This window comes from Micromys minutus (genome assembly GCF_963924665.1).
Source record: "Micromys minutus genome assembly, chromosome: 31".
Lineage (NCBI taxonomy): Eukaryota > Metazoa > Chordata > Mammalia > Rodentia > Muridae > Micromys > Micromys minutus.
Window position 1 is genome coordinate 15,065,194 of NC_137966.1, and position 24,260 is coordinate 15,089,453.

At 53.4% G+C, this 24,260-nt stretch overlaps 4 protein-coding genes across 8 annotated transcripts in view; 2 read left to right on the forward strand and 2 right to left on the reverse strand.

Moving 5' to 3' along the window:
• Positions 1–1,528: 1,528 nt before the first annotated feature.
• BAIAP3 (BAI1 associated protein 3) lies at positions 1,529–9,823 on the forward strand (the record flags this gene model as incomplete). The annotated part of the gene is made up of 33 exons (XM_080942007.1): positions 1,529–1,653; positions 1,863–1,950; positions 2,144–2,224; positions 2,451–2,558; positions 3,003–3,062; positions 3,222–3,288; positions 3,382–3,577; positions 3,878–3,922; positions 4,045–4,122; positions 4,249–4,351; positions 4,687–4,794; positions 4,881–4,976; positions 5,073–5,176; positions 5,284–5,404; positions 5,812–5,936; positions 6,016–6,106; positions 6,228–6,284; positions 6,366–6,463; positions 6,557–6,608; positions 6,735–6,865; positions 6,974–7,097; positions 7,172–7,315; positions 7,402–7,494; positions 7,593–7,784; positions 7,873–7,941; positions 8,028–8,107; positions 8,179–8,287; positions 8,604–8,675; positions 8,836–8,916; positions 8,999–9,119; positions 9,229–9,352; positions 9,431–9,636; positions 9,720–9,823. The coding sequence occupies 33 exons, from the start codon at positions 1,529–1,531 to the stop codon at positions 9,821–9,823; spliced, it is 3,453 nt and encodes a 1,150-aa protein (XP_080798133.1).
• Positions 9,824–10,651: 828 nt separating this feature from the next.
• On the reverse strand, positions 10,652–13,175 carry TSR3 (TSR3 ribosome maturation factor). 3 transcript variants are annotated; one of them, XM_080942060.1, is made up of 6 exons: positions 13,030–13,175; positions 12,752–12,950; positions 12,136–12,329; positions 11,522–11,698; positions 11,332–11,395; positions 10,652–11,095 (listed from the first exon to the last, which is right to left on the reverse strand). In XM_080942060.1, the coding sequence occupies exons 1-6, from the start codon at positions 13,139–13,141 to the stop codon at positions 10,816–10,818; spliced, it is 1,026 nt and encodes a 341-aa protein (XP_080798186.1). In that variant the 5' UTR covers positions 13,142–13,175; the 3' UTR covers positions 10,652–10,815. The 3 variants fall into 3 exon arrangements, with proteins under 3 accessions (XP_080798186.1, XP_080798185.1, XP_080798187.1); XM_080942059.1 differs by having other exon boundaries at positions 12,731–12,950; XM_080942061.1 differs by having other exon boundaries at positions 12,731–12,950; positions 13,049–13,149.
• A 78-nt stretch (positions 13,176–13,253) lies between these two features.
• GNPTG (N-acetylglucosamine-1-phosphate transferase subunit gamma) lies at positions 13,254–19,922 on the forward strand. The gene is made up of 11 exons (XM_080942534.1): positions 13,254–13,325; positions 13,400–13,457; positions 13,531–13,598; positions 16,381–16,435; positions 16,503–16,586; positions 16,675–16,768; positions 16,843–16,957; positions 17,037–17,119; positions 17,191–17,322; positions 17,412–17,493; positions 17,583–19,922. Exons 1-11 carry the CDS (start codon positions 13,271–13,273, stop codon positions 17,678–17,680), a joined length of 924 nt encoding a protein of 307 aa, XP_080798660.1. The 5' UTR covers positions 13,254–13,270; the 3' UTR covers positions 17,681–19,922.
• A 240-nt stretch (positions 19,923–20,162) lies between these two features.
• The window catches only part of UNKL (unk like zinc finger), a 38,873-nt gene continuing 34,775 nt past the window's right edge, over positions 20,163–24,260 (reverse strand). For 2 of the 3 annotated variants that reach the window (XM_080942188.1, XM_080942187.1), the window contains 4 exons: positions 23,687–23,770; positions 21,993–22,195; positions 21,618–21,872; positions 20,163–20,580 (listed from right to left, as the gene is read on the reverse strand). In XM_080942188.1, the coding sequence (XP_080798314.1) occupies positions 20,425–20,580; positions 21,618–21,872; positions 21,993–22,195; positions 23,687–23,770 (698 nt within the window). In that variant the 3' untranslated portion in view covers positions 20,163–20,424. Of the gene's footprint in view, positions 20,581–21,617; positions 21,873–21,992; positions 22,196–22,915; positions 23,144–23,686; positions 23,771–24,260 lie in introns of all 3 variants that reach the window. The other variant, XM_080942186.1, reaches the window with a different exon arrangement.

Below are 24,260 nucleotides of genomic sequence, written 5' to 3' on the forward strand. Positions count from 1 at the left end.
TGGTCTGAGCCAGTGGAGATAGTGGAAGTAGAGGTAGGGTGGAGGGCTTCTTGCCACAGACAGGCTCCCTGGCAGAAAGAAGCTGCATCCTCTGACGGCCTGAGACGCTGAGCCAGGAGCAGAACCTCCTGTGGCCTTATGTAATGGAAATGACAATCTCCCCTGGAAACTGGGTAGATGGGTACCAGTGTCCTGTAATGGATGGCAGGCACAGGTATCTTGTTAATGAGCCAGCAAGACCAGAAGCCAAGGAATAGGTGCTGTGCGATGTGGGATTGTTTTCCTAAGGAAAGAACTAGGACCCCCGGGGTACTGTGGGGAAGGCCTAGGCCCAGAGTGGTTGTGTGACCCAGGGTGGGGGATGGCAGGGTAGTGTTGTAGAAACACGCAGGGCACTCAATAGGCCACACTATCCTAGCTACTATACTAGCCTTAAACTTGGGGTCTACAGGGTAAACTGAGCGGAAGGTTAGGCGGATATGGATGCCGCCAGCTCTTCCTCCTTGATGTGTAGCGTCTGGGAACCCATCAAACGTAAGAGAAGCAAGAATCCTCAGGTGGGCCTGCCACTCCAAATTCAGTCTCAGAACTGCCACTGTGACCCCTTGGTGTCCCAGCTACCTACCAGGGTTAAAGATATGTTCAGACCATACCCTTCCATCCCTAAACCTCAGTTTCAGAACAGAATGACTGAGGGGAGGCTACAGGGTCAGCCTGGGCCTAGGCTTCATTTGCAGTCGCAAGACCGCTCTCCTAGAGATGAAAACCAGGCTGCTTTGTCAGGATGCAGCAGGATGGCTTGGTTGCCACAGCAACAGGCAGGCAGCTGATTTGACGTGCTAGTTGACAGGGAGCTTAGGATACAGCTGAACACTTCCAGCCTTTCCCAAATGAGATACATGGATTTTTTTTTCATCTTTTCCTTTATACTGACTGTGGGGTGCAAATTCTACTTTGGGGGTACTGGCCCCTTATGTTTTATTGGATGTATGTAAGGACCCCAGAGTAGCTCCCTCATGGGGATCTTGGCCTCAGGGTAAGGGGCCAAACCACAGTGCTCTACCTCACTGTTTTGGTCTGTTGAAGAGAAGGCCTGGGTACTTGTCTCTTCTGGCTCCAACTGGGCAAGGGTATCGGTGAGGAGACAGGAAACAGACACATTCTGTCATACTTTTCCTAGGTGATCGGGGCACAGTACAGATACCAGCCTTGGATGTGGGGACTGAGCATATCTGTCTCTACTGAGATCCCAGAAGTTCTTTCATAGAGAGCACCAACTCTATGCCTGGCACTTCTCCTTCCACCCCTGAGGGTGTCTGCCACTGTCTGACAAAGCCACTCTGCAAGGGGCACAAAAGGCCAATAGGTCACTTATCCAATGTGGCAGTAGAGTCCACAAAGCCCCCCTCCGGGGACCCAACACAATGCAGGGTGGTGGCAGGTCCCCTGGGCCTTTAGCTGCCCTCTGTTAGTCTGTGCCTCAATAGAACAGTTGATCACCTAACGGTCCTCACTACAGGTGGCTGCCATGTCGACCTTGCTGGACATCAAGAGCAGCGTGCTCAGGCAGGTGCAGGTGTGCCCGTCCTTCCGCCGCAAGACAGAGCAGGAACCTGAGATCACAAACTCACAGGAGCCTCCCACGGGGGCCTGGTGGGTAACTAGGGCTGACCCTACAGGGCGTGTCTACCTGGCCTCCCTCCCCTAGCTGGCCTGCACACTCACTGTCCACTGCTGATTCACCTGGGTGGGAAGGGGGACCAAGAGGATCTGAACTCAAGGCCAGGATCACGATGGTTTGCCCCTTGATCCACAAACTACTCTCTCTGTGGAATCGTGTTCTGAGCCAGGCTTTCTTCCAGGAAACCTGGGGATGGTGTGGAGTTCTTTGCCCACATGCGCCTCATTCTGAAAAAGGGGGATGGCAGACAGGGCCTGCCATGTCCTGAGGTAAGGAATCCATTTCTGAAGGGTCTACGTCAGCACAGGCTACTTGTCCTAGGTCACATCTGACTACCCAATGAAGCCTCTAACCTCCCTTCTCCCCGGGGCACATTTGACCAGCCAGCTAGAGGGCCTCAGGGGCAGCTGCAGACTAAGGGGGCCCACCCACTGTTACAGGTCTTCACCTCTACCCTCATAGGTGCTTCTACGAAGTGGTTCCCCAGCCCCTGCTGAGCCCGTGGACCCCAACCGTGGCTTAAGAGCCCTGACCCAGGAGGAGGTAATGGGCGCGGGGTGGGGCCCAGGGAGTAACTGCAACTCCTTTCTCTAGGAACTTACCCACCGTCTGGTGACAGGTGGGTTACAGTTGGGTGAGCAGGAGCAGGGGTCTCTAGCCAGCAATGGGAAGGGCTACCTGGGGCTGAGGAATGGATGCTTATAAGGGCAGACCAGGGACTGAGAAGAAGCTCTGCTCTGGCTGGGAACTCAGGGCCTGTTTCCCGAAGGTGGAGATGCTCTATGAGGAAGCCTTATATACAGTCCTCCACCGGGCTGGCACCATGGGCCCCGACCAGGTCGATGACGAGGAAGTCTTGCTGAACTACCTTCAGCAGGTGAGCAGGGCCCCACTCTAGGGAGGACTGAGGTGTGGTATGTGAGTACAGGTACACATGCACACACAAACACACACACAAACACTGGTGCCAGTATCTCCTGGATGACACACGGAGTCACAGGATGAACATACCACTGGTGAAAAGATACAGCCGATGGAGACCTGGCTAGCCATGTAGACACATGTACAGAGACAGATAACTCAGAAATGGTTAGAAAGGGCAGACTGGGGCCCAGAGAATTGGGGAGTAGTCAGAGGACATGTTTTTCTGCCACGCCACTGGTTTGTGCTCTGAATTGTCTTGTCCCTGCCTTGTTAGTTTGTGCCATACCCTCACCTGCTCAGTGCTCAGAACCATAGTACCAGCTGGACAGGGGGCTCATTCACTCCTGTGTGCATTCAGGACAGCACCAGTATCTATTTACCTGCCCACTACCAACAGGTGTTTGGCACCAGTTCTGAGGAACACATGGAGGCCATTATTCGTGTGAAGAAGTCCAAGGTGAGACTATGCCCATCCAAGCAGGTACCAGCTGACATCAGTGGTACTGGTGAGGCAGGGAGGGATGCGGGGCTGGGGGCAGGGAAAGCGATAGTCTGTGACATGCATGCTGAGGGCTGCTTAGTCCTGTGAAATCCCCCAGTACCCTTCTGTTGACAGCCTCCCACGTATGCCCTGAAAGTCTCTGTCATGCGTGCCAAGAACCTTCTGGCTAAAGACCCCAATGGTGAGTGGGTATCTGGCAGACCCTTGTAGTGCCTGGCAGCGGTGGAGAGAGAAAACATGAGGGCCAAGGGCTGAGGCACCTGCTCCATTTCAGGCTTCAGCGACCCGTACTGTATGCTGGGCATCCTGCCGGCCTCAAGTGCCCCACAGGAGTCAAGTGGGCAGAAGGAGCAGCGCTTTGGCTTCCGCAAGGGGAGCAAGCGTAGCAGCCCGCTGCCTGCCAAGTTTATCCAGGTCACCGAGGTCAAAAGCAGCACCCTGAATCCTGTCTGGAAAGAGCACTTCGTGTTGTAAGGCTCCCACCCTGCTAATAGCCACATTCCTCAAATGATATCCACTTCTTAAGAGTTGCTTTTCAGAGGGACTAGTAACACACCCACTTTCCAAAGGAATAAACTGAGGCCCACAATAGATGTTGTATTGGTATGACCACATACCTGGTAGCAGGTGGAAGTTAGGATGAGCCCAGCGGTCTGTGTGGAGAAGCTGAACTTATGGCTACTACCTGATGCTTTTGGACGTTGCCCTAACTCAGTACTGGGCAGATGTGGCCTGGGAGAGTTTCATAGACATTTCTGTCTTCTCTGCAGTGAAATTGAGGATGTCAACACAGACCAGCTGCACCTGGACATCTGGTAAAGGGACCCTAGCTCTGCAGGGCGAGGAGGGTGGTGGCGCCTCTAGTTTGAGAAGGAATTGAGCAGGTGGTTCTTAGAGCTGGGCTGGGAACTCCAACCAAGACATCCTCCATCCTCAGGGACCATGATGATGATGTGTCCCTGGCAGAAGCGTGCAGGAAGCTGAATGAAGTTATTGGCCTGAAGGGCATGACCAGGTATGGGATGGGGAGTCAGGAACATAATAACCCGTTACCCACACATGCAGCTTAGCCGCAGGGGCCAGTCACAGCTTTCCAGGACCACAGAGTGACACTGCCTTGTGTCTACCCTGTTGCACCCAGATACTTCAAACAGATTGTCAAGTCGGCCCGTGCAAATGGGACAGCAGGACCCACTGAGGACCACACTGATGACTTCCTGGGATGCCTCAACATCCCTATCCGGGTGTGTGAACGGGGATGGGACAGAGCCATGGGATGTCTGTGGGTGTCCCAGGGATGCTTGGTGGGTGTGTAGGAGGTGCCCCAGGGCTCTTGGGCATCTCCAGTCCATTACCCTATGATTCCAACAACATATTCCACTCCCTGGTGACCAGAGGAGGCAGGCTGCATTGGGTCCTATGCAGCATATCCGGGGTCCCAGAGCATGCCCTGTTTGTCTTTACTGGGATTTGAAAACACTCTACTGCTGAGCTATATGCCAGCCATATGTGACAGACTGTGGGAGGGAGAGGGACAGTGTGTCTAGGCATTACACCTTCCCACCCTCGCCCCTCTCAGGAGGTGCCTGTGGCAGGTGCTGACCGCTGGTTTAAGTTGGAACCACGTTCCAGTGCCTCCCGTGTGCAGGGAGACTGCCACCTGGTCCTGAAGCTGATCACCACCCAGGTGGGAAGCAGTGGGGAGCCTTATCTGCACCCTTGCCTTCAAGGCTTGGGCAGAGCTGATGACAGACCTCAGGTTCTGCCTTGCAGAGAGACACTGTTATGAGTCAGCGCGGACGCTCGGGCTTCCTGTCCTACCTGTTGCTCCTCAGCCGGGTGCTGCGGTTTGAGCATCATGTGGAGGAGGTAGTGGGTGCCCTTGGGCTGTTGAGTGGAATAGGAGCCTAGAGCAGGAATCGAGGGGCTATCTGGCCTCTGCCCACCCTTGGATTCCTTCTCCAGCCCAATTCCAGCAGTTGGCGTGGCGAGCTTAGTGGGCCTGGGACCACAGTCCTTTGTCTGCATGGAGCCCAAAGCAATCTGTCCCCCTTGCAGCTGGCAGTACTGTGAGTAGGCAGGGTGGCCCTTGTAGAAGTGGGCGGAGCATGGGAAATGGTAGTGCTGTGGGGTGGGCCTGCTATGAAGAGCAGAACACAAGCTTGAGCTCCTACAGGCACTGGCAAGTCAGCAGCCGCCACCATCAGACACGGACCCTGGACTATGGGTACCTGCTAGGGCTGCTGGAAGACGTGCAGGCCCACTGGGAGGAGGCAGCTTCACTGCCCCAGGAGCAGGTAGGCACAGACATTGCTACAGATCTATGTGCTGTTGAAAACAGAGCTCACTCAGAGCCGGAGGAAAGGGACCCGCCCTCATAGGGTCTGAAAACATGTTGAAGGTCGGAGCACCATTAGGAAGCATTGGTTGTAACGAAGTAACTTTGGACGGATGTCACAAAGCTCAGACTGGGCTGAGGGCAGGGCCTCTGAGGTGGCCAGTGTCTGAGCAGCAGGCCCAAGGGGACACTGGCAGTATGAAGCAGAGGGGACAGGTGCCGTAAGACGGAAGCTGTAGGAAATTGGAACGGGCAGTTGAAAAGGGACTGGGGTAGCCACACGAAGCGGTGGTTTCTCAGTATCTGTGAGCAAAGCCGCCTTGGATCTTGACCCTGGCTTGACCCTGAAGAACCCATTCCCTGCAGGAGGAGAGCCTGGCTGACAGCTTTTCTGCCTTCTCGGAGTTCGGGCTGAGGCTGCTGCGCCAGCTCCGGGATTTCTTCCCCGCCACCAACAGCACCGCCGTGTATCGCTTGGAGCTGCTGCTGAAGTGGGTGTAGCAGAGCAGGGCCAGGGGCCTGAAGGGCTGGGGGTTGGGGCTGCTGTCCTCAGGTAGCTGTCCTCTCCAGGTGCCTGGAGAAGCTACAGCTCTTCCAGCCGGCCTTTGAAATCTGCCCCTTTGAGACAGAGCTCAGTACGGACATTGCCGCCGCTCTGAAGGTGTGTCTGGATCCATCTCAGGCCTCCTTCCCTTGGTCCCTGGCAGGCCTTGCTGTGCAGAGCCCCTTAACTTGACTCTTCCTTCAATCCATGCTGTCGCCTTTCCTGGCTGCTGCTACAGCGAGGCAACCGTGAATGGTACGACCAGCTCCTGAACACCAAGAGTCCTCGAGAGCAGGTGTGGATATGGATGGCCCCGACGGGAGGCATGGGGCATTTGGGGGATACATAGGTCACTCCAAGCCTGGCTTTCTTACAGCCAGGGCCGCAGCGCCTAGCGGGCCTTGTCGAGCTTGCAGACATCATCTATGAGGACTTGCAGTCCTGCTACGGGGTCTACGCCAGTCTTTTCCATGGGTAGGCATTTCCCCTGGATGATAGTAGTAGTCCAATGCTGGGTTGGTAGGACTGGCTAGTGGGGAACAGGAAGCTGAGGCGTGTCTTTTGCAGGATCCTTAAGGTGGACTTCTTCACCCTTACCTTCCGGCAGCTGGAACGTCTGGTGAGGGGGTCGGGGGGAGTCCCTTACCCTGGGTGCCTGTGGGTACTGGAAACCGGGGAGAAGTCCCTGGTTAAGAGGGTGCCTAGATTTACTTTGGCAGTGGCCTAATCCCACCATCTGAGGCAGGTGGCTGAGGAGGCATGGGTGCTGACAGAGGAGCTGAGCCCCAAGATGAACTTAGAGGTGGCCTCAGGGCTTTTTGAGCTCTACTTGACCCTGGCAGATACCCAGCGCTTCTGGAGCTGCATCCCTGGACGGTGGGTAACCCCAAACTCGGCCCAGTATCCTCTTAGCTCTGAATGTGGAGACACCTGTGGGTGAAGGTATGTGAGTCTCGACAGGCTCTGAGTGAGGGTTTTCTGCAGGGAAAGCCGCTCCCTAGCTCTGGCTGGCATCCACACCCCATTTCTGCCAGCCGTGAAGCTCTGGCTGCAGGTGCTGCGGGACCAAGCCAAGTGGCGCCTTCAGGGGGCTGTGGATGTAGACACGGTGAGTGTGTGCTCAGATGCGCGGTGCAGGCTCATCCCGTACCCTTGTGACACCAGCACCCTCTGCCTTTGTAGCTGGAGCCTGTGGATGCGGCTTCTAAACACAGCAGTTCCGCAGCCACGGCCAGCCTCTGCCTTAGTCATATCCAGGAGCTCTGGGTTCGCCTGGCTTGGCCTGACCCTGCCCAGGCCCAGGGACTAGGCACTCAGCTCAGCCAGGTACATGGGCTGGGGAGATGTGGGGAGTAGACCAGGAGATGGGGTGGGGGCAGGATCTTGAGCTCCCAAACCATCTCCTGCCCCAGGACATGTGTGAGGCCTCCCTCTTCTACACGGAACTGCTTAGGAAGAAGGTGGACACCCAGCCAGGGGCTGCTGGTGAGGCAGTGAGTGAGCAGGTGAGAGCCTGCTGGGTGTCAGGTGAGGCCAGCAGGTGGCTGGTGCCCCTCCCCTCAGCCCCCTCTCATGACAGCTGTCCCTGGTCACACCTTCCCAGCTCTGCGTGGTGCTCAACAACGTGGAGTTGGTGCGCAGAGCTTCGGGGCAGACACTAAGAGGACTGGCCTGGTCTGAAGGGGCCAACGGACTGGAGGGAGTGCTCCCCCGCCCCCTACTCAGCTGCATACAGGCCCTGGACGAAGACCTTCAGAGGGAGGCCCACACTGTGACAGCACACCTGACTTCCAAGGTGGGAAGAGGGGTGGGGCCCGGGACTGTACCCATGTGAGGGCTATTCTTGAGTCCTGCTCTTGTTCTGAGCACCACCCCTCTCTCAGATGGTGGCAGACATCAGGAAGTACGTACAGCACATCAGTCTGTCTCCTGACTCCATTCAGAACGACGAGGTAAGTGGGTAAGATCAGCAGGGAGTGTGGTCGCAGGGGGCAGGCTGAAGTCCAGCCTGGCCAGCCCTGAGGACTCCTGCCTGCAGGCTGTAGCCCCACTCCTGAAGTACCTAGATGAGAAGCTAGCCTTGCTGAATGACTCGCTGGTGAAGGAGAACCTGAGCAGGTACCAGCTAGGCAGTGGGGTAGGTGGGGTGGTGCTGGCCCAGGAAGTCACCGAGGGTCATATTCCTCCAGGGTGCTGGAAGCCCTCTGGGAGCTGCTTCTCCAAGCCATTCTGCAGGCACTGAGTGCTAACAGGGATGTCTCTGCTGATTTCTATGGGCGCTTCCATTTCACACTGGAGGTAAGGTCACAAGGAGCTCCCAGGCCCATGTCCCCGAAGTCCTCTTCCTGCTGCCCCCGTGGGACACTAAACCTCTGTGTAGGTACTCCACAGCTGTGCTGGCAGCTCTTGTCCCTACAGCCCAAGCACCCTAGGACCACCTGTTCTCACAGTTGTGTGGCCTCAGCTTGCTGGCATTTCCCAGGTCTCCCAGGGGTGTCTGAGGTGCCTCAGATTTGAGCTTTGCCTTGGCTCCTAAGACCCCATGCTGTCTGAATCCAGAAGTTTTCAGCACAGGCCAGCTCTCTGACAACTCTCCCTTCTTTTGCTGTTATAGGCTCTGGTCAGTTTCTTCCATGCTGAGGGCCAGGGGCTGCCCCTGGAGAACCTGAGGGACGGAAGCTACAAGGTAGGTAGAGCCTTCTGCAGGAACAAGTTCACCCTGGTGCCCCGTAGTGGGCATCCTTGTGTTGGTGAGACCAGATGGCCATGGGGCCGTTCAGATGACTCTGAGGACACCTGGCTGTGCTGCCGGAGACCAGAGTTACTAGTGCCAGCTTCCCTTGCAGAGGCTGGAGGAGGAGCTTCGGCTACACAAGTGCTCCACCCGAGAGTGCATCGAACAGTTTTACCTGGACAAGCTCAAGCAGGTGGGCCTGTCATGGTCTACTCCCAGGCCTGCCCTGAGAGCCAGCTTCATTCACTGGCTTTTTCCACTGGTCTTTCCCACAGAGGTCTCTGGAGCAGAACCGGTTTGGGCGCCTGACTGTCCGGTGTCATTATGAGGCAGCTGAGCAGCGGCTAGCTGTGGAGGTGCTACATGCCGCAGACTTACTGCCACTGGATGCCAATGGTAAAACACAGCAGCTGCAGCTGGGGATGGGAGTGGGGTGGGGGGATGGGAGGAGGAACAGGGGGACATTGGGGGCAGGGAGACATTTGGTTCACAATGTATCTTCCAGGCCTGAGTGACCCCTTTGTGATTGTGGAGCTTGGCCCACCACACCTCTTCCCACTGGTCCGCAGCCAGAGGACCCAAGTCAAAGCTCGGACACTGCACCCGGTGTATGATGAGCTCTTCCATTTGTGAGTGTCTGCCCGGCTTGCTGTGCCCTCTACCTGTGCCATATGGCCACGGCAGGCTCCTGACTGCTCTGTCCACAGCTCCGTGCCTGCAGAGGCATGCCGCCGCCGCGGGGCCTGTGTGCTGTTCACGGTTATGGACCACGACTGGCTGTCCACCAATGACTTTGCTGGGGAAGCCGCCCTTGGCCTGGGTGGCGTCAGTGGCATTGCCAGGCCGCATGTGGGAGGGGGCGTGAGGCCCGGTCAGCCCATCACACTACACCTGCGCAGGCCCAGAGCTCAGGGTGAGTGAGAGTCTGTGGGGTTTGAGGGGTCTGGGCCTGGCCTAAACTGTCTTCCTCACGATTACCTGCATGTCCCTCTACAGTGAGGTCTGCACTGCGGATGCTAGAAGGCCGCACCAACAGAGAAGCACAGGAGTTTGTCAAGAAACTCAAGGAGCTGGAGAAGTGCATGGAGGCTGACCTCTGAGCACCCTGATGGTCATAGCCTCGGCCCTCCCCATGTCCCTGTGCAGCAAGGGCTTCTGGGGGCCCCTCCCTCACCATGTGACCTGTCTGCTCTGGTTGGAACCTGTGGCTTCTGTCTGCCCTGGCTGTGTCTTTTGGTGTGTGCTGTGAACCCTTTGTGCCCCAGCATGCCCCACCTAGAAAATGGGCAGCCAACTCAGTGGGATTTGCCCCGACACAGAGCAGGATGGACGGGACCCGACCCTAGTGGGCACTCTTTCCTGGAGCAGTGGCCATATGCTCTCAGAGGACTCTGCCCCCTAGAGGCCACTAGGTAGTACTTGAGGAGACATTTATGGTCACAAGTAGGGAGTAGAAGCCACTACAAGGGTGGAGGCCAATGTTGCTGTTCACACCCTTGTAACCATCATTTGGCTTGATGAGAAATAACTTGTGTCCCCCATGACATCAGTGTCATTGGGGAAGTCTCTCTTAGAGAAGGCCCTGCCCTGCTCCCTGAGGAAATGGCCTCCATAGGGCGAGGGTCGGAGTTTTTATTGCTTGCAGCTTCTCTCTCCTGGGTCTGGACAGTCTACCTAGAGTAGGTGAGCAAGGGGCCAGCTGAGGATTACTTGTGTTGTGGCTCCTGGGCCTAGGAGAGTTTCTCCCAGTCACCATAAGGAAAGGGAACTGGCCACAGATGGAGACCAGGGTTAAGGGCTCTAAGGCTAGCTGCTCAGATATTCCTTTACGCATCTCTATGTGACCACATCAGACTTACCTCATAGGCCAGATCCACCCAGATAGACTTTCCTAGCGCTTAGCCAAGTACAAAGCAACAGACCCATAGTGGGGGCTCCTCCTTGGTTTTATTGAGAGCACTAAGGCAGGACTCCATACAAGGATGTCCCAGAACTGTTGTCCTAAAAGGCCTGTCCATCCCCAGGTCCTACTGCCACTTCTGACTGATGCATACCAGCTTCAATAATATGTTTGCAACCTTCAGTCTCTCTGTCATTTCTTGATTCCTTTCCAAATTTCAGTGGAGTCTCTGGCCTGAGACTCTTGTTCTCGTGTCTCTTCTGCTTGAGAGGAGCTGCTGTCTCCTCCATTAGCACCCGGTCCTTGTTCCTCAGACCCATCAGTGTCCTCCCCAGAATCTTCACTGTGTTCCTCAGACTCATCAGTGTCCTCCCCAGAATCTTCACTGTGTTCCTCAGACCCATCAGTGTCCTCCTCAGAATCTTCATCGTGGTCATCAGACCCATCAGTGTTATCCATGTCCACAGGCAGCCTGGAAGGGAGGGATGGACCACAGTATAGACACAGGCCAGCAGTACAAGGTTACCTTCCCTATTAGGTTCACCATAGAAGCCCTCAAGCAGAGGATGCTCTGAGCCCAACCCCTTCTGGTAAGCAGCCACTTTATACTTTGCGATCCCCACCAGGCTTCGTTCAAAAAGTCACACCCACGAGGCGGGAGGATCCAGGTCAAGGTTCCAGAAGCACACGGGAACTCACAGGACCTACCGGGTGCTGGCCACAGGCCTGTTGAGGTTTGCAAACTCTCGTCCCGAGTCCACGTCAAAGGGATCTGAACATAGAGAGGAAGGCAACCTCTAAGTGATTTCAGGGCAGAGGCAAACCAGTGGCTCTAGGTTCCTAAGGCCCTGGAGGGGCTTGATTGCTTCCCTGGGCTCCCAACCATGCCAGGCCTCACCAATGGTCTCCTCCTCAGGGGTGTCCTTGGTGCTAGCCAAGTACTCCTGTTCAGCCTGTAACACCTCCTCTGGACCACAACAGGCTGCATACTTATCCAGGAGCTGTCGGTTCAGGTCTAGGAAGCTCTTGCCCCACTTAAACTTCCGAAGCAAAATGACAGCCAGGTCTGAAAAGCCTAGTGGAACAAAAATCGAAAAGATGCCTTGGACACCTATAGAGAACACAACTGAAGACCTTGCCTGCTAAATGTGCCTGCTATCCCAGGAAGCTGTCATCCTCCTCTACAGTTCCCAAAGTTCCTCTCATTTGCTGAGAAACAGTCCTGCTATACTAGTCTCTGTGGATAGCAGGGTACCCATCGGGGCCCACACACACTATTCAGGGAAGGCAGCTGTCCATTTTGCCTCTACCTCTGTTTCATAAGGTCAAGGCTGTATGTGGACACAGAGACTGAAGCCAATGTTCTAATGGCTCCCAATATATTCTCACATCCCACCCAGACCTTGTTCAGAATCTGCCAGAAGAAATCACTGTCTTCGGGTGGGGGAGGGCAGGCAGGCAGAGTTAGGCCCCAGACTGCCAGGCCAGGCTTCTTCCAGACCCCAAACTCACCTACAATGCAGAAGGCAGCAGCGAAAGCTTCCACACAGGAAAGTTTGCAGGGCCGGCCATAGTTTACAGGGTTGGCAGCTACGAGGTAAGGCAGGAGCCGCAAGTGGCTCCCTCGCATCTTCCCAAAGGGTGTCTCATCCAATTTGGCCCAAGAGCAGTCTATGACAGCGACGCCTGACTGTGCCACCAGCTGTCTGTCAGAGAGTGTAGGGTAGGTTCTGGGGCCCCAAATAAGGCATGTCCTTGGAGACGGGTTTCATTACGGATGAGATATCACTTTGATACTTTCAAACTATGGTTTATTGAAGGGGTACAAAGAGCCCTCACTAGCAAACTTAGAGGCAGCGTTGAGGGTAGCTGGACAATGTTTACACAACATGTGTTCCTCCTAAGCTTTTTTACACTTTAGCCTTGCTCTGTGAAAAGGTCAAGTTAGATACAACTGTGCCAAAGTGAAAGACGTGCACATCCAAGGCCAATAAGCAAGGATTGACGAAAATGATACTCCCGAATCATTTAACAAAGACAAGATGATGGGGAGGGGACTCCAACCCCTCTCCGACCCCTCCCCGATCCCCAGGCCTCTGGTGTCTACCTGTCTGCCGGAGACACGTACTGAGTTCCTACTGGGCTGAGCACCAGACCGCCAAATCTTTGGCTCAGGCGCAGGCAGCGCACCATACCCAGACGGGCCAGTTTGCGGCCCGTGCAGCGCTTGGGGTCGCAGTGGCCAAGCTCCCACATAGCCAAGGCACAAGGCAGCGCCGCAGGACCCCGGCCGCTCTGGTTCTCCGCCTCCTCAGGCTGCACGGATGCTACAAGGAGAGAGAGAATGCCCGGTCCTCAGCGCCTGCTCCCAGGCCCGACCCGCGGCTTCGACTGCTCCAAACTCACCACGTAGAGCAGCGCCCACCTCCTCAGCGAAAGCATCCAGAGAGCGGCCGGGGGGTCGCCGAACTCGACCGCTCTCTGTTCTGGACCCGCGAGCAACCTTCTTTCGTCCCATAGTGTTAGATGAACTCCACAGTGCCAGGGGCTGTTCGAGGGCGTGTGCGCGTGCGCGCTCGTACAGCTTCCGGTTTTGAGTTAAGTCAGTTCCTGCTGTCGGTCACGTGACCGTGCGACCCCGGGAGCGATGGCGGAGCGGCTGCTGGCTGGCTTCCTGATGTTGCTGGGGCTCGCGGCACAGGGTCAGTGGCATAGCCCCCCGCACGCTGACGTCGCCCGCGGCTTCGCTCCTTGCTCACCGCCTCGCTTTCCGCAGGGCCCGCGCCGACACGTGCCGGGAAGATGAAGGTGGTGGAGGAGCCCAACACATTCGGGTGAGCAGATCGTGGTCCTGTGGCTTGGGGAGGCCGGACGTGGCTGGCTCTCATGATCTTCCCTGTTCCTTAGGCTGAATAACCCGTTTTTGCCCCAGGCAAGCCGTCTTCAGCCCAAGAGAGAGCCTTCGGCTGTATCCGGTGAGCGCGGGAGGGCTTGGAGCTGGCCGAGGTGCTGACTGAGGGGGCCGAAGAAAGCCCTCGGTTCGGGAGGGAATGGGTGCCTTGGATGAAGGATTTTGATAACGTACTCGCTGGAGGTTTATGTATTCGTCAAACGAGTATTTTAAATACTCGGGAGTATACACTAGAACTGCAGTCCCTTCTTGTTCCCACGTCTAGCGATTACCTAGGGCTAGGCAAGCGAACGTCCAAGCCTTGGGCTACATCCCTAACTTTTGTGTTTTTAAGGCAAGAGTCTTTCATAGTAGACTCAAGCTGGCCTTCAACTCGTGACACTAAAGTCTCCACTTTCCACAGGTGCTTAGACCGATTAGGAGCTGCGGGGGTGTTGGGTATAAAGACTCAACACTCCAGGTGTGTCTAGCCCTTTCTAGGTCTTAAGGAGTAAAGAGGGTACCAGCATGGTCAAGATCCTTTGCACAGGAAATTTAGGACTAAGATCCTAGAAGACGGTAAGACAAGATGTCCGAGGAGGCACAGGGCTGATCAGTGTAAAGGGACCTTGAATAGCTGACTCTATACGCTGGGGATTTGGTGACCCACTATCTTTGGTGCACTGGGCACACTGGTTTGTAGCATTGATCCCTTGGAGAAGAGGTAGCCCATGGCTAGGGTTTCTGAAGCTGTGGAGAGCATTTACCTGTCTTCTCCTCAGTGAACCAGTCACGCTCAAGTGTTACCATCTTCTCTCCTTTTTATAAGGTGACACTGTTGGGACATTCCTGGTAGACACAGAGTCCAAAAACCTGCTACCATCACATGGTGTGTGTGCTTGTGTGTGTGACTAGGGTTACAGACGGTTTTAAGCCATCAAGTAAATGCTAAGAACTGAACCTGAATCCTTTACAAAAGTAACAAGTACTCATGACTACCCAACCATCTCTCCAGCCCTGTTTACACTTTTTGTGTGTAATATATTTACTTGTGTGCGCCTGTATGTGGAGGCCAGAGGTCAAGGTTGGGTGTCTTCCATTGCATCCCACCTTACTGAGAGTCAGGGTCTCCCACTGAATCTAAAGCTGAAGGATTGAGCTAGGCTGGTTGTCCAGCAAGCCCCAGAGACCCCCACCCATCTCTGCACCGCCAGCACTGACATTATTGGCATCCAGCTTTCTATGTGGGTGCTAAGGACAAAAAATCAGTTCCTCTTGCTTTCACAGCACACTTTTCTGAATAAGCGCCCCCCCCCCCCCCCCCGCACTGGCACCAGCACCACACCCACCTGCTACAGCTTCCTCCGTGCTGGGACTACAGGCATGAAACCACCACACCCAGCTTCTCAAGTGTCAGTACTGCTATCTTTTCAGAGAACCAATTAAAAAAAAAAGATTATATATGTGAGTACAGTGTAGCTGTCTTCAGACACACCAGAAAAGGGCATTGGATTCCATTACAGATGGTTGTGAGCCAACATGTCGTTGCTGGGGATTGAACTCATGACCTCTAGAACAGTCAGTGCTCTTAATCACTGAGCCATCTCTCCAGCCCCCAGTTTTTGTTCTTATTTTTCTCATCTAGTATGTCTGTTTTACTCCTTCACTTCAGCCTGTCTGACATCAGAGTTAAGGTGTATTGCTTAGGCACAGACCAGGTCACTAGAACTTCAGAATACATGCTTGAGGTCCTAGGTTGGACCCCTGGCATACTTCCTCAAAAGGCAGGTATTTTCCTAAATAACAGAGAACCTGCAAAGAATCAATAGACCTGACCTAGCAGGAACACCAAATGAATCCACTCAGCCTGAATTAATAGGACATCATACAACAGCTACATGAAGACAGGAATGACAATAAAGTAGCTAGAGACAGGAATGAGAAAGACCCACGCTACTGGCTTTGGTTGTCAAGGCTGCAATAAAAAATATGTGTGTAAGAACTGACTGTACTTCTGAGTTCACGAGCAGCCTTTGAACATGGGATCAGAGATGTGAATTACAAAGCTGGGCGGGCCTGAGCTGGATAGCGGCCCTTTGTATAGGGGGTTGCAGTTTAGATTTTAATGTTTTTATTCTTTGAGACAGGGTTTTGCTATGTAACCATGGGTGTCCGGGAACTCACTTTGTAAACCAGGCTGGCTTTGAACTCAAAGATATGCCAGTCTCTGCCTCCCCGAGTGCTGAGGTTAAAGGTCTGTGTCACCACATGCAGTTCATAAATTTTTAACTTTTGAGACAAGCTACCCACTATGTAGCCCTGGGTAGCTTGGAACTTGCTGTGTATTGTGTAGATCAGGCTAGCCTCAAACTCCACTTGCCACTCCCTACCAAGTGCTGGGATAAAGGCGTATGTTACTAACCCCCACACCAACTTAAAATTCTAAATCCCCATGGTCATCACATTAAATGTAAAAGCTTTAACCGAAAATTTAAAAACTCTCAACTGGCTACTCTCTCTCTCTCTCCTACACATCTTACCCTCAGGATGGTCTTACCAATGGGTCTGTGGTCCAGGTCTGCACCTAGGTTCCAGGTTAAGGGAAGCCTAGACAGACACTGAGGATCTCCTCCATAGGAACAAACATGGGAGTCCTGCCACGGACAACCAGTTCTGTGGTCTGGAGATGAGTTTGTCAGTCCCTAGGAGTTAGGACAGCCTGCCTCTAACATTCCCAATCACATAGGGAAAGGAGCTTGGGGCTTTCTTCTGGCCTTTATGGCTAGTGCCCTCCTGCCTACCTTAGCTTCTAGCTTTATGGGTAGCAGAGTCCACCTATGCTGAACTGCCCCCGTGTTCTCCCCCAGGGCCTCTGCATCTCTTCAGACTTGCTGGCAAGTGTTTCAGCCTAGTGGAGTCCACGTGAGTGCCAGGCTGGCGGGTGGAGTGGGTCTAGCCTGCAGAGCTCCTGATGTGCCTGTGCTCCCAGGTACAAGTATGAATTCTGCCCTTTCCACAATGTGACCCAGCATGAGCAGACCTTCCGCTGGAATGCCTACAGCGGGATCCTTGGGTAAGCTGGGCTAGGGCAGTGGTGACAAGTCCGCTCCCTAGACTCCCACATCCCCACATCATTGCTTTGCCGCCTCCCTTTTCCCCAGCATCTGGCATGAGTGGGAAATCACCAACAATACCTTCAAGGGCATGTGGATGACTGACGGGGACTCCTGCCACTCCCGGAGCCGGCAGAGCAAGGTGAGCCCCATAGGAAATACAGATGGTAGAGAGCAATCCCCTGCCCCCACCAACCCCTGAGGCTCTCCTTTCAGGTGGAGCTCACCTGTGGAAAGATCAACCGACTGGCCCACGTGTCTGAGCCAAGCACCTGTGTCTATGCACTGACATTTGAGACCCCCCTTGTCTGCCATCCCCACTCTTTGTTAGGTAGGCCTCTGGGTAGGGGTGGGTGCAGGGAAGGGGAGGGTAGGTAAGACTGCAATGCCTGGCTCTTGCTGGTCTGTAGTGTATCCAGCCCTGTCAGAGGCCCTGCAGCAGCGCTGGGACCAGGTGGAACAGGACCTGGCAGATGAGCTGATCACACTGCAGGTGGGTGCACACTCAGGGGGTGTCCCCTTTCCTACACTATCAGGTACTCCTCCTACCTCTTCCACCTTCAGGGCTATGAGAAGTTGCTGAGGGCACTTTTTGAGGATGCTGGCTACTTAAAAGTCCCAGGAGAAACCCATCCCACCCAGCTGGCAGGAGGTTCCAAGGGTCTGGGGCTCGAGACTCTGGACAATTGTAGAAAGGTAAAGTCTGGGGACAGGGGAAAGGTTACAGGAATCCCTAGTCCCGATAGCCCCCACCAGGGTTTGACCAGGCTGGCAATCTTGTCTAGGCACATGCAGAGTTGTCACAGGAGGTACAAAGACTGACAAGTCTGCTGGAACAGCATGGAATCCCCCACACTCGGCCCACAGGTCAGTCGGCCTGCCCTGGTCAGCTGCCAGCCACACTGGGGTCTGCTGCAGCTCTGGGGGCAGATCCTTATTGCTACCTGTTCTGACAGAAACCACCCACTCTCAGCACCCGGGTCAGCAGCTCCCCATAGGTGTAATCTCCGAGCAGCTGCGGGGTGACCCAGGACTACGTGGGAACATCCTGTGATCCAGGTGGCCATGAAGAACAGAAATATCCTGAGCCTCTAGTTGTCCTTTCACAGAGAGGCCAGATATGGTCTCAGCAGAATGCACCAAACTGCTGTGGTGTAGACATGGCTTCTTTTGGCATCTTCTAGGCCAGACAGTGCCATTGACAAGAGGGACCTGCTGGCTAGCCTTTGTTGTGCCCAAAGATCCAGACAAAATAAAGATTCAAAGTTTTAATTAATTCCATACTGATAAAAAATAACTCCATGACTTCTGTAAACCATTGCATAAATGCTATTGTAAAAAAATTTAAACAAATGTTAACAACTGTAACAATTCACTAAAGTAAATGTGTATGTATTATAAATATGACCATCTGGGTTAAAAAGATTCCATTCACATAACATTTTCAACTAATTTCTGGAACAAATGCACACAAAGGCTTCCATAAGTTAATCCACATGCGCATCCATACTGGGGGAAGGCCTGCCAACCAGGTACACAAGACTCTGACACTATCATTTACTGTTACTATTAACACTAGAGAGTGAGAAGACAACAGGCATCAGGACAGTGGTGGCCTCAGTTCCTAGACCCATGGCCCCACCTCCAATACCCACATACAGGCCTTAAAGCCCTTCGCTCCAGGGTAGATCCTAAGCTTCAGCTCCTAAGAGGTCTGGAATGGGTGGGAAAAGTTGCCCCTTCTGGGAAGTTCTTTGGTCTTCCCCTGCACACCTGTCCTCAGAGCTCAGCCTGATTCTGGAAGAGCAGATGCTCAGGAAAGCTCCCCGATGGGATGGGACCCAGTGTGCACTACCTCCTGACTCCCCAGCCATAACTGCCTAGCCTGAGCCTGGCATGTCAGCCCAGGAGGAGTTAACCAGAGTAGCTTACATACAATCTAAAACTTAATGCTTGTTACTGTTACAACTTGAAATTGTCCAGATGAGCTATCAGTCACAAACACTGTCCTGTTACCACAGAGACCAAAGGCCTGACATGGGAAACAGTGCATAAATATGAATAAAAATAAACAATCTTAAACCATGGTAACAGTAGCACAAAACACACATGATCTAGGTACTGAGCTAATAAATCATTATCACTATAATTAAAAACAAAAGTCACTGAAATCAGGTCAATAGTTACCTTATTAAGTAGTGGGCTAGCTGTGGAATGTTGAAGATCCATTTCCTTTAAAATGATAGGCCTTTTCTACCAGTTTGTCTTATATTAAAAAAATGCTTTTAAATTTCCTACTATATTAAATACATTCTAATTTGGTCACTGATAAAAACATTTTATCTAGTCACTTTGCACTTAAAAAAAATGCTATTAAAAGTCTTTGGCAAAGCCATAGGGAAGGAGAACCACTTCGAGGCCTGGGCAGAACCTGCAGGTAGGATACCTACCCTGTCTAGGTCTGCCACCGTGGGCAGGGGTCACCTGGACAGATGTCTCCTCCCTAGATTTCCAGGAACAGTCCCAGTCTTTATTGTAGGTGGCTGAAGTCATCACCCTAGATACAGTCTCAGCAGAATTTGAGCCATAGGCCTGAGGCCAAGCTGTGAGTAGCGCCCCCACCTTCACCTTGGAAGCTGATGGGTGAACTTCAGCAAAGCTGTGGTTGCTGGTCATGTGATGAATTCTGGTAATATCTGGATGTACCGCTCAGGTACCAGATGTGTGCTAAAACTGTCATGGACTCGTGCCCCTGGGCATCTCTGGATCAGCTAGAGGTGAGGGTAGTCACAGGTGCAGCAGACTGCAAGTCTTGGGGTCACAGCCCCTTTGTTCAGCACAAGCTGGGGTGCCCCAGGCGAATCAAGAGGTTACAAAGCACCGTTGCCATTACAGACAAGACATCAGAGCACAGCTCCTTCCCGAGTTGATCTTGGACTCCTCTGAATGATTCCTTTGCTGCATTTTTCATTAGCATGAAATTGTCTTTCAAGGGAGAAGAAAAAAACCAAATGAACCAATTCCTTCACGTCTCTTGCAAGGCACAGGCACTTGGAAGTGGCCACGGATCACATAAGTGCATGACAGAGTTCTGGATATCGCTCTATGATACTGGATTATAAAACTCCACCTACATGTGCACCTGCACATGTTTAGGAAAATTAATTCCTTCCATAAAATTAAGAACATCTAAATGTATAAGTCTTTCAATAACCATTCTCTGCTTATAAATACTATTTGTTTGCACTTAATTTTAAAATGTAAAAATTCTAGTTCTTCACTACTAGATAAATGTTCCTTTCCTAAATAGTTTCAGAATATGAAATCTAACGTAGTTACCATTACTATGAGTTAACCACAAACTGATAGGAAACTTCAAGTTCACAGTATACTTATAAAGCTTCATGTTATCGCATATTAAAAAACATGGACCTAGAAAGCAGCTTATACAATTTATAATGTCTAATTAATTCCTCGGTTTACAAAGTGCTTTGACAAGGCCTGACCTCCCATTGGCCTGGCCACAGCAGCCGCAGGACTGGAGGCACCAAAAACATGCCACCTGCCTAGGGGACAGGCAGTAGGTTAGGTGGTGCTTCAAAGGTTTTTTTGTTAATACCTTGACACCGATGGTGGGACATGGTAGGGAAGAAAAAGTATTATGAAAGGCTGTTGGACAGTGGGCATGAACTCACATCCTGGCGTGGAGTTCTGGAGGCAAGTTTCGACACTGTAGTGGCACATGGCATGCCCAGGACTTTGTACTGCTCACCAGGGAAGGAATGGGTCTGGCTCTGGTTACCATGGGAGGGGCTGGCCCTTGCAGTAGGGGCACTCAGGGCTACTGGCTGCACACGGTTCGCATAAGACACGGTGCTGGCAGGGCCGCAGGACGGTGCCATGAGCCCGCTCCTGGCAGGCCACACACTGTTTGGCACGGAGCTGGAAGATCACCTGTGGGGAAGAGGTGGCTGGTGAGTGTGGGGAGCGGTGGCCCTGAGTGAATGTGTAGAGCAAGAAGTCCTGAGTGGGTGTGTACAGCTGACAGAGACCAAAGCCTCTTGACGGAGGCCAGCCGCAGAATCAGCAAAGCCTTCCTCTGGTCCAAGAGTGAGTTTAAAAGCTGACCAGTGTGTGTAGAAGCTAGAAGTGCACACACTTTTCTCCTCTCAGGAGTGTCCTGACTGCTCACCTGCAGATTCCTCCTACCTAGACGAGCACACCCTGCTGTGCTGTACATAATGAACACCGAGACTCTGGGTTTCTGTTGTAGTTATGGCTCTGTCAGCGCTTGCGCAGCCCACCCGCTCCCAGCTTTTCTGTGTCCGTGTGTTATGTGTTGTTTCACTAGTGTCTTCCCTTCTTTCCTTTGCTGTCTCTAGTTGGGTCAAGGTGCCAGACTGAGCTGGTTACACTGGGTAAGACTATGCATAGGATGGTATCTCAGAACAGTGGGCCACATCCTTTGAGTGACAGGCCTGGGATGGACACCTGGCCAAAGGCCCACAAGGGAGAGCAGTCAGTAGGAGACATTTTCCCCTGAGATGCCCCCCACCCTGGTGTGTGTGTGTGTTGTGTACACTCTGGCCACAAGCAAGGCTGGAAGCAGGGTACCTACAACAGGTTCTAAGTAGGATCCTGTGGCTGAAAGAGTGTGTGTGTGTGTGTGTGTGTGTGTGTGTGTGTGTGTGTGTGTGTGTGTACTCTGGCCACAAGCAAGGCTGAAAGCAGGGTACCTACAATATGTACTAATTAGGATCCTGTAGCTGAAAGTGCCCAAATCCCAAGAGGCTGCATCTTGGAGACAAAAGTACATGTGGCAGTTGGACCTTGGCTCTGGTTGACAGGACACATTCGAGAAGCACCAACCAGAGTCCAGGCAAAAATCCAGGGAAGAAGGAGAAGCAATGTCTGGGCAGGTCTTAGGCCCCTCACTAGCTAGTCCCCTTTGCCCTCCCCTAAAGTGGCAGCCACTATATGGCAGGACTCACCCCATCCACAGCCTCCAAGTCCAAGCGCAGCTGGCTCTGGAGAGAATGCAGCTTGGGGAGAGGGATGTCACTGATGTCACCCAAGCTCCGAAGCCCTGGCAGTGAGGACAAACCCAGGCCCTCTAATTCTTCCTGCAGCTGCTTCACCTGGGCCTCCACCTCTTCTTTCCTCTGCAGGGCCAGCTGCCGGTCACTGTCGGCCACACGGGCTCTTTCCTTGGCCTCCTGAGCCTCTCTCTGCCAGGCATCACAGGCCTGAAACCCAGGACATCATGCAGGAGGTAGCCATGCCTGGCCGCCCACATGTTGGCCTGCCCAGCCTATGTAAACACCCCTTCCTCCCTCCCTGCCCAGCTCCTCCTTCCCCTTGCTTACCTGCTTCACCTGCTGCCAAGATTCTTCCCACTGCCTAATCTTCCTCTTGGCCTCATCTAGCTGTCTCCTGACCCGTGCCAGCTCAGCACTGTTTGGACTTGCACTTGAGGAAGCCGAAGGACCAGAGTTCAGAATGGGGGATGGGCTAGGAGAGAAGCTGCCAGAAACAAAGTCCCAGATGCTCCCAGGGACGCCGTTCAAACCTGAGTTTAGGAGAAACAGGGAAGCTAGAGCCCATGCTGCACCCAAAGGCTGAGTGCCTGTAGAGGTTTCTGTCCCTCCTGGCCTGGCCACCCACCTTGGTACCCTGTAAGTCACTTGCTCATGACTGCTGAAGCCTCAGCTTCCAGACTGCATCCCCTAAATGAGGCCCAGGAAGATCAGAGTGGACAGAAAATTAGGGTTAGAGTTCCCAGCCCTAGCAGTTCTCATTATATAGATCCTGGAGGCTCAGGAGAGCTCTGGTTCTGAGTGTGCTCACGTGTGTTAACTGGCAGCTAAACAGACACATCCAGAGACATAACAGATTACAGAAGATGTAATTAACTTGTTAGTAAAAATATGAGAGCAGAAGACAGAGTCCTGCTGCTGTCACACCAGCTTTCTCTCCCAGCCTGCAGCATACAATAAATCCCAGGTATCTGGTGGGGACCCTAAGGTGGCTCCATGTATGGCTGGCCCAGAGTCCTGAGTGAGCTGGCAAGCAGGAGGCTGTGGTCTGGAGCACTCCGAGAATGCCCAGATGTGGGCAGCCAGCTGTCCACGCTAGATGTCTATGTCACACAGGTTGGAGCGGTGGCTCCTCTCAAGACACACAATTACAAAGGTAAGAGTCCTGGAGTCTGCAATATCCAGGACTAGATTAACAGGGTCTATTCCAGGACCCAAAGCCGGCGGGGAGGGACCCACGCCCAGGCACGCACCTAAAGAGCTGTAAGATGAGGCTGCAGAGCCCAGCGTAGCCGGCTCCGACCGGAGGGGTGGTGGCTGCTGGGGGGGCGTCATGGCCGAGGAGACGAGTGGCCCCGACAGGGACTGGGAGAGCGAGCTGAGTGGGGAGGTGGACAGGGATGAGGACGAGTGCAAGGATGGCGAGCGGGGCAGGGAGCCCGGAATGGTGACGGGTGCTGAGCCTGCCAGCGACCTGGGACCTGGTGGGAGGAGGGGAGGCCGAGTGAACAAGGGCAGGCAGGGTTTCTGCCATGGAACCACTTGCCCATAAGCCTGTAGGTCAGTAACTAGGCAGCTAAACACCAGGAATACCTAGGGGCAGGGTCACACCAGGGAACCAGGCCAGCACCCAGAGGGGTGCAGTCATCAGGCCCCCACAACTCTAAGAGTGTCCTGGTAGAGCCAGGAACTCATTAGCATGGTGCTCACAGAACCACCAGGGCTCTAAGATGGGTCGATTTCTTTTGAAACTGAGAAAATAACTTTCAGAATAAAGAAAATGATGTAATAACAGGAACCTCTCTCTAAGCCACATAGCAGTGAAAACAATTTGTGTTTCCTCATTGAGAGGCCCTGGCCAAGTAAAATAAAGGGGCTGCTTTGTCACACAGAGGTAAACTGAGGAAGCAGCAGGAAGCTGAGCCATACAGGCAGGTGGCAGAGGCAAGGAGATTCTAAGAAAAGGATCCCTACAGTAAGCCAGGCAGCATGCAGACAAAGGAGCAGCTGAGCTCGGCACTCACCTGTCAATCCGAGGTCCTGCTCTTCTAAGTCTTTATCTAAGGACGCAATGTTTATGTCACTAAGACGAAGATCTAAGGCAGAACCTGTGAAATAAACCAGGCATTACCCACTCACCTCTCAGTCAAGAAGACAAAACCTCTCTGAAGGAATTCCTGACCCCATACCCACCAGCATGTACCTAGCTGGAGCAAAGCAGCCACCCTGCCACCCAACAGTAGCGCAAGGTAACTCTGCCGACCAAGAAGGCTGCTGTCTCTTCCACAGCCAGAGGTGTTTCATCTGAGCCACCCTTGCAGCAGCCACACCTACAGCTTTGGCCCACAGATGTTCTGCTTCAAAGGGTTTCTGGTTTGGTTTTGTTTGCCTTTTGTTTTTTTAAGATGGGATCTCCTGTTGCTCCTAACTGGTCTCAACTCCCTATGCAGCCCAGAAGGACCTGAACCTCTGCTCCTCTTGCCCTCCATGTCCCGAGTGCTGGGACCATGCAGGCACACACCACGGCGCCCAACTGTTTCTCCTTTTACTTCTAACCACTTGTTAAAATTTGACCAAGAAAATACATTCAACTATTAA

Coding starts and splice junctions, on each gene's coding strand:
- GNPTG (XM_080942534.1), top strand. CDS start 13,271: ATGGCGGAGCGGCTGCTGGCTGGCTTCCTGATGTTGCTGGGGCTCGCG. Junction 16,436..16,502: donor TTCAGCCTAGTGGAGTCCAC/GTGAGTGCCAGG, acceptor CTGTGCTCCCAG/GTACAAGTATGAATTCTGCC. Junction 16,587..16,674: donor GCCTACAGCGGGATCCTTGG/GTAAGCTGGGCT, acceptor CCTTTTCCCCAG/CATCTGGCATGAGTGGGAAA.
- TSR3 (XM_080942059.1), bottom strand. CDS start 13,141: ATGGGACGAAAGAAGGTTGCTCGCGGGTCCAGAACAGAGAGCGGTCGA. Junction 11,699..12,135: donor TGCTGCCTTCTGCATTGTAG/GTGAGTTTGGGG, acceptor TTGTTCCACTAG/GCTTTTCAGACCTGGCTGTC. Junction 11,396..11,521: donor CCCTGAGGAGGAGACCATTG/GTGAGGCCTGGC, acceptor CTCTATGTTCAG/ATCCCTTTGACGTGGACTCG.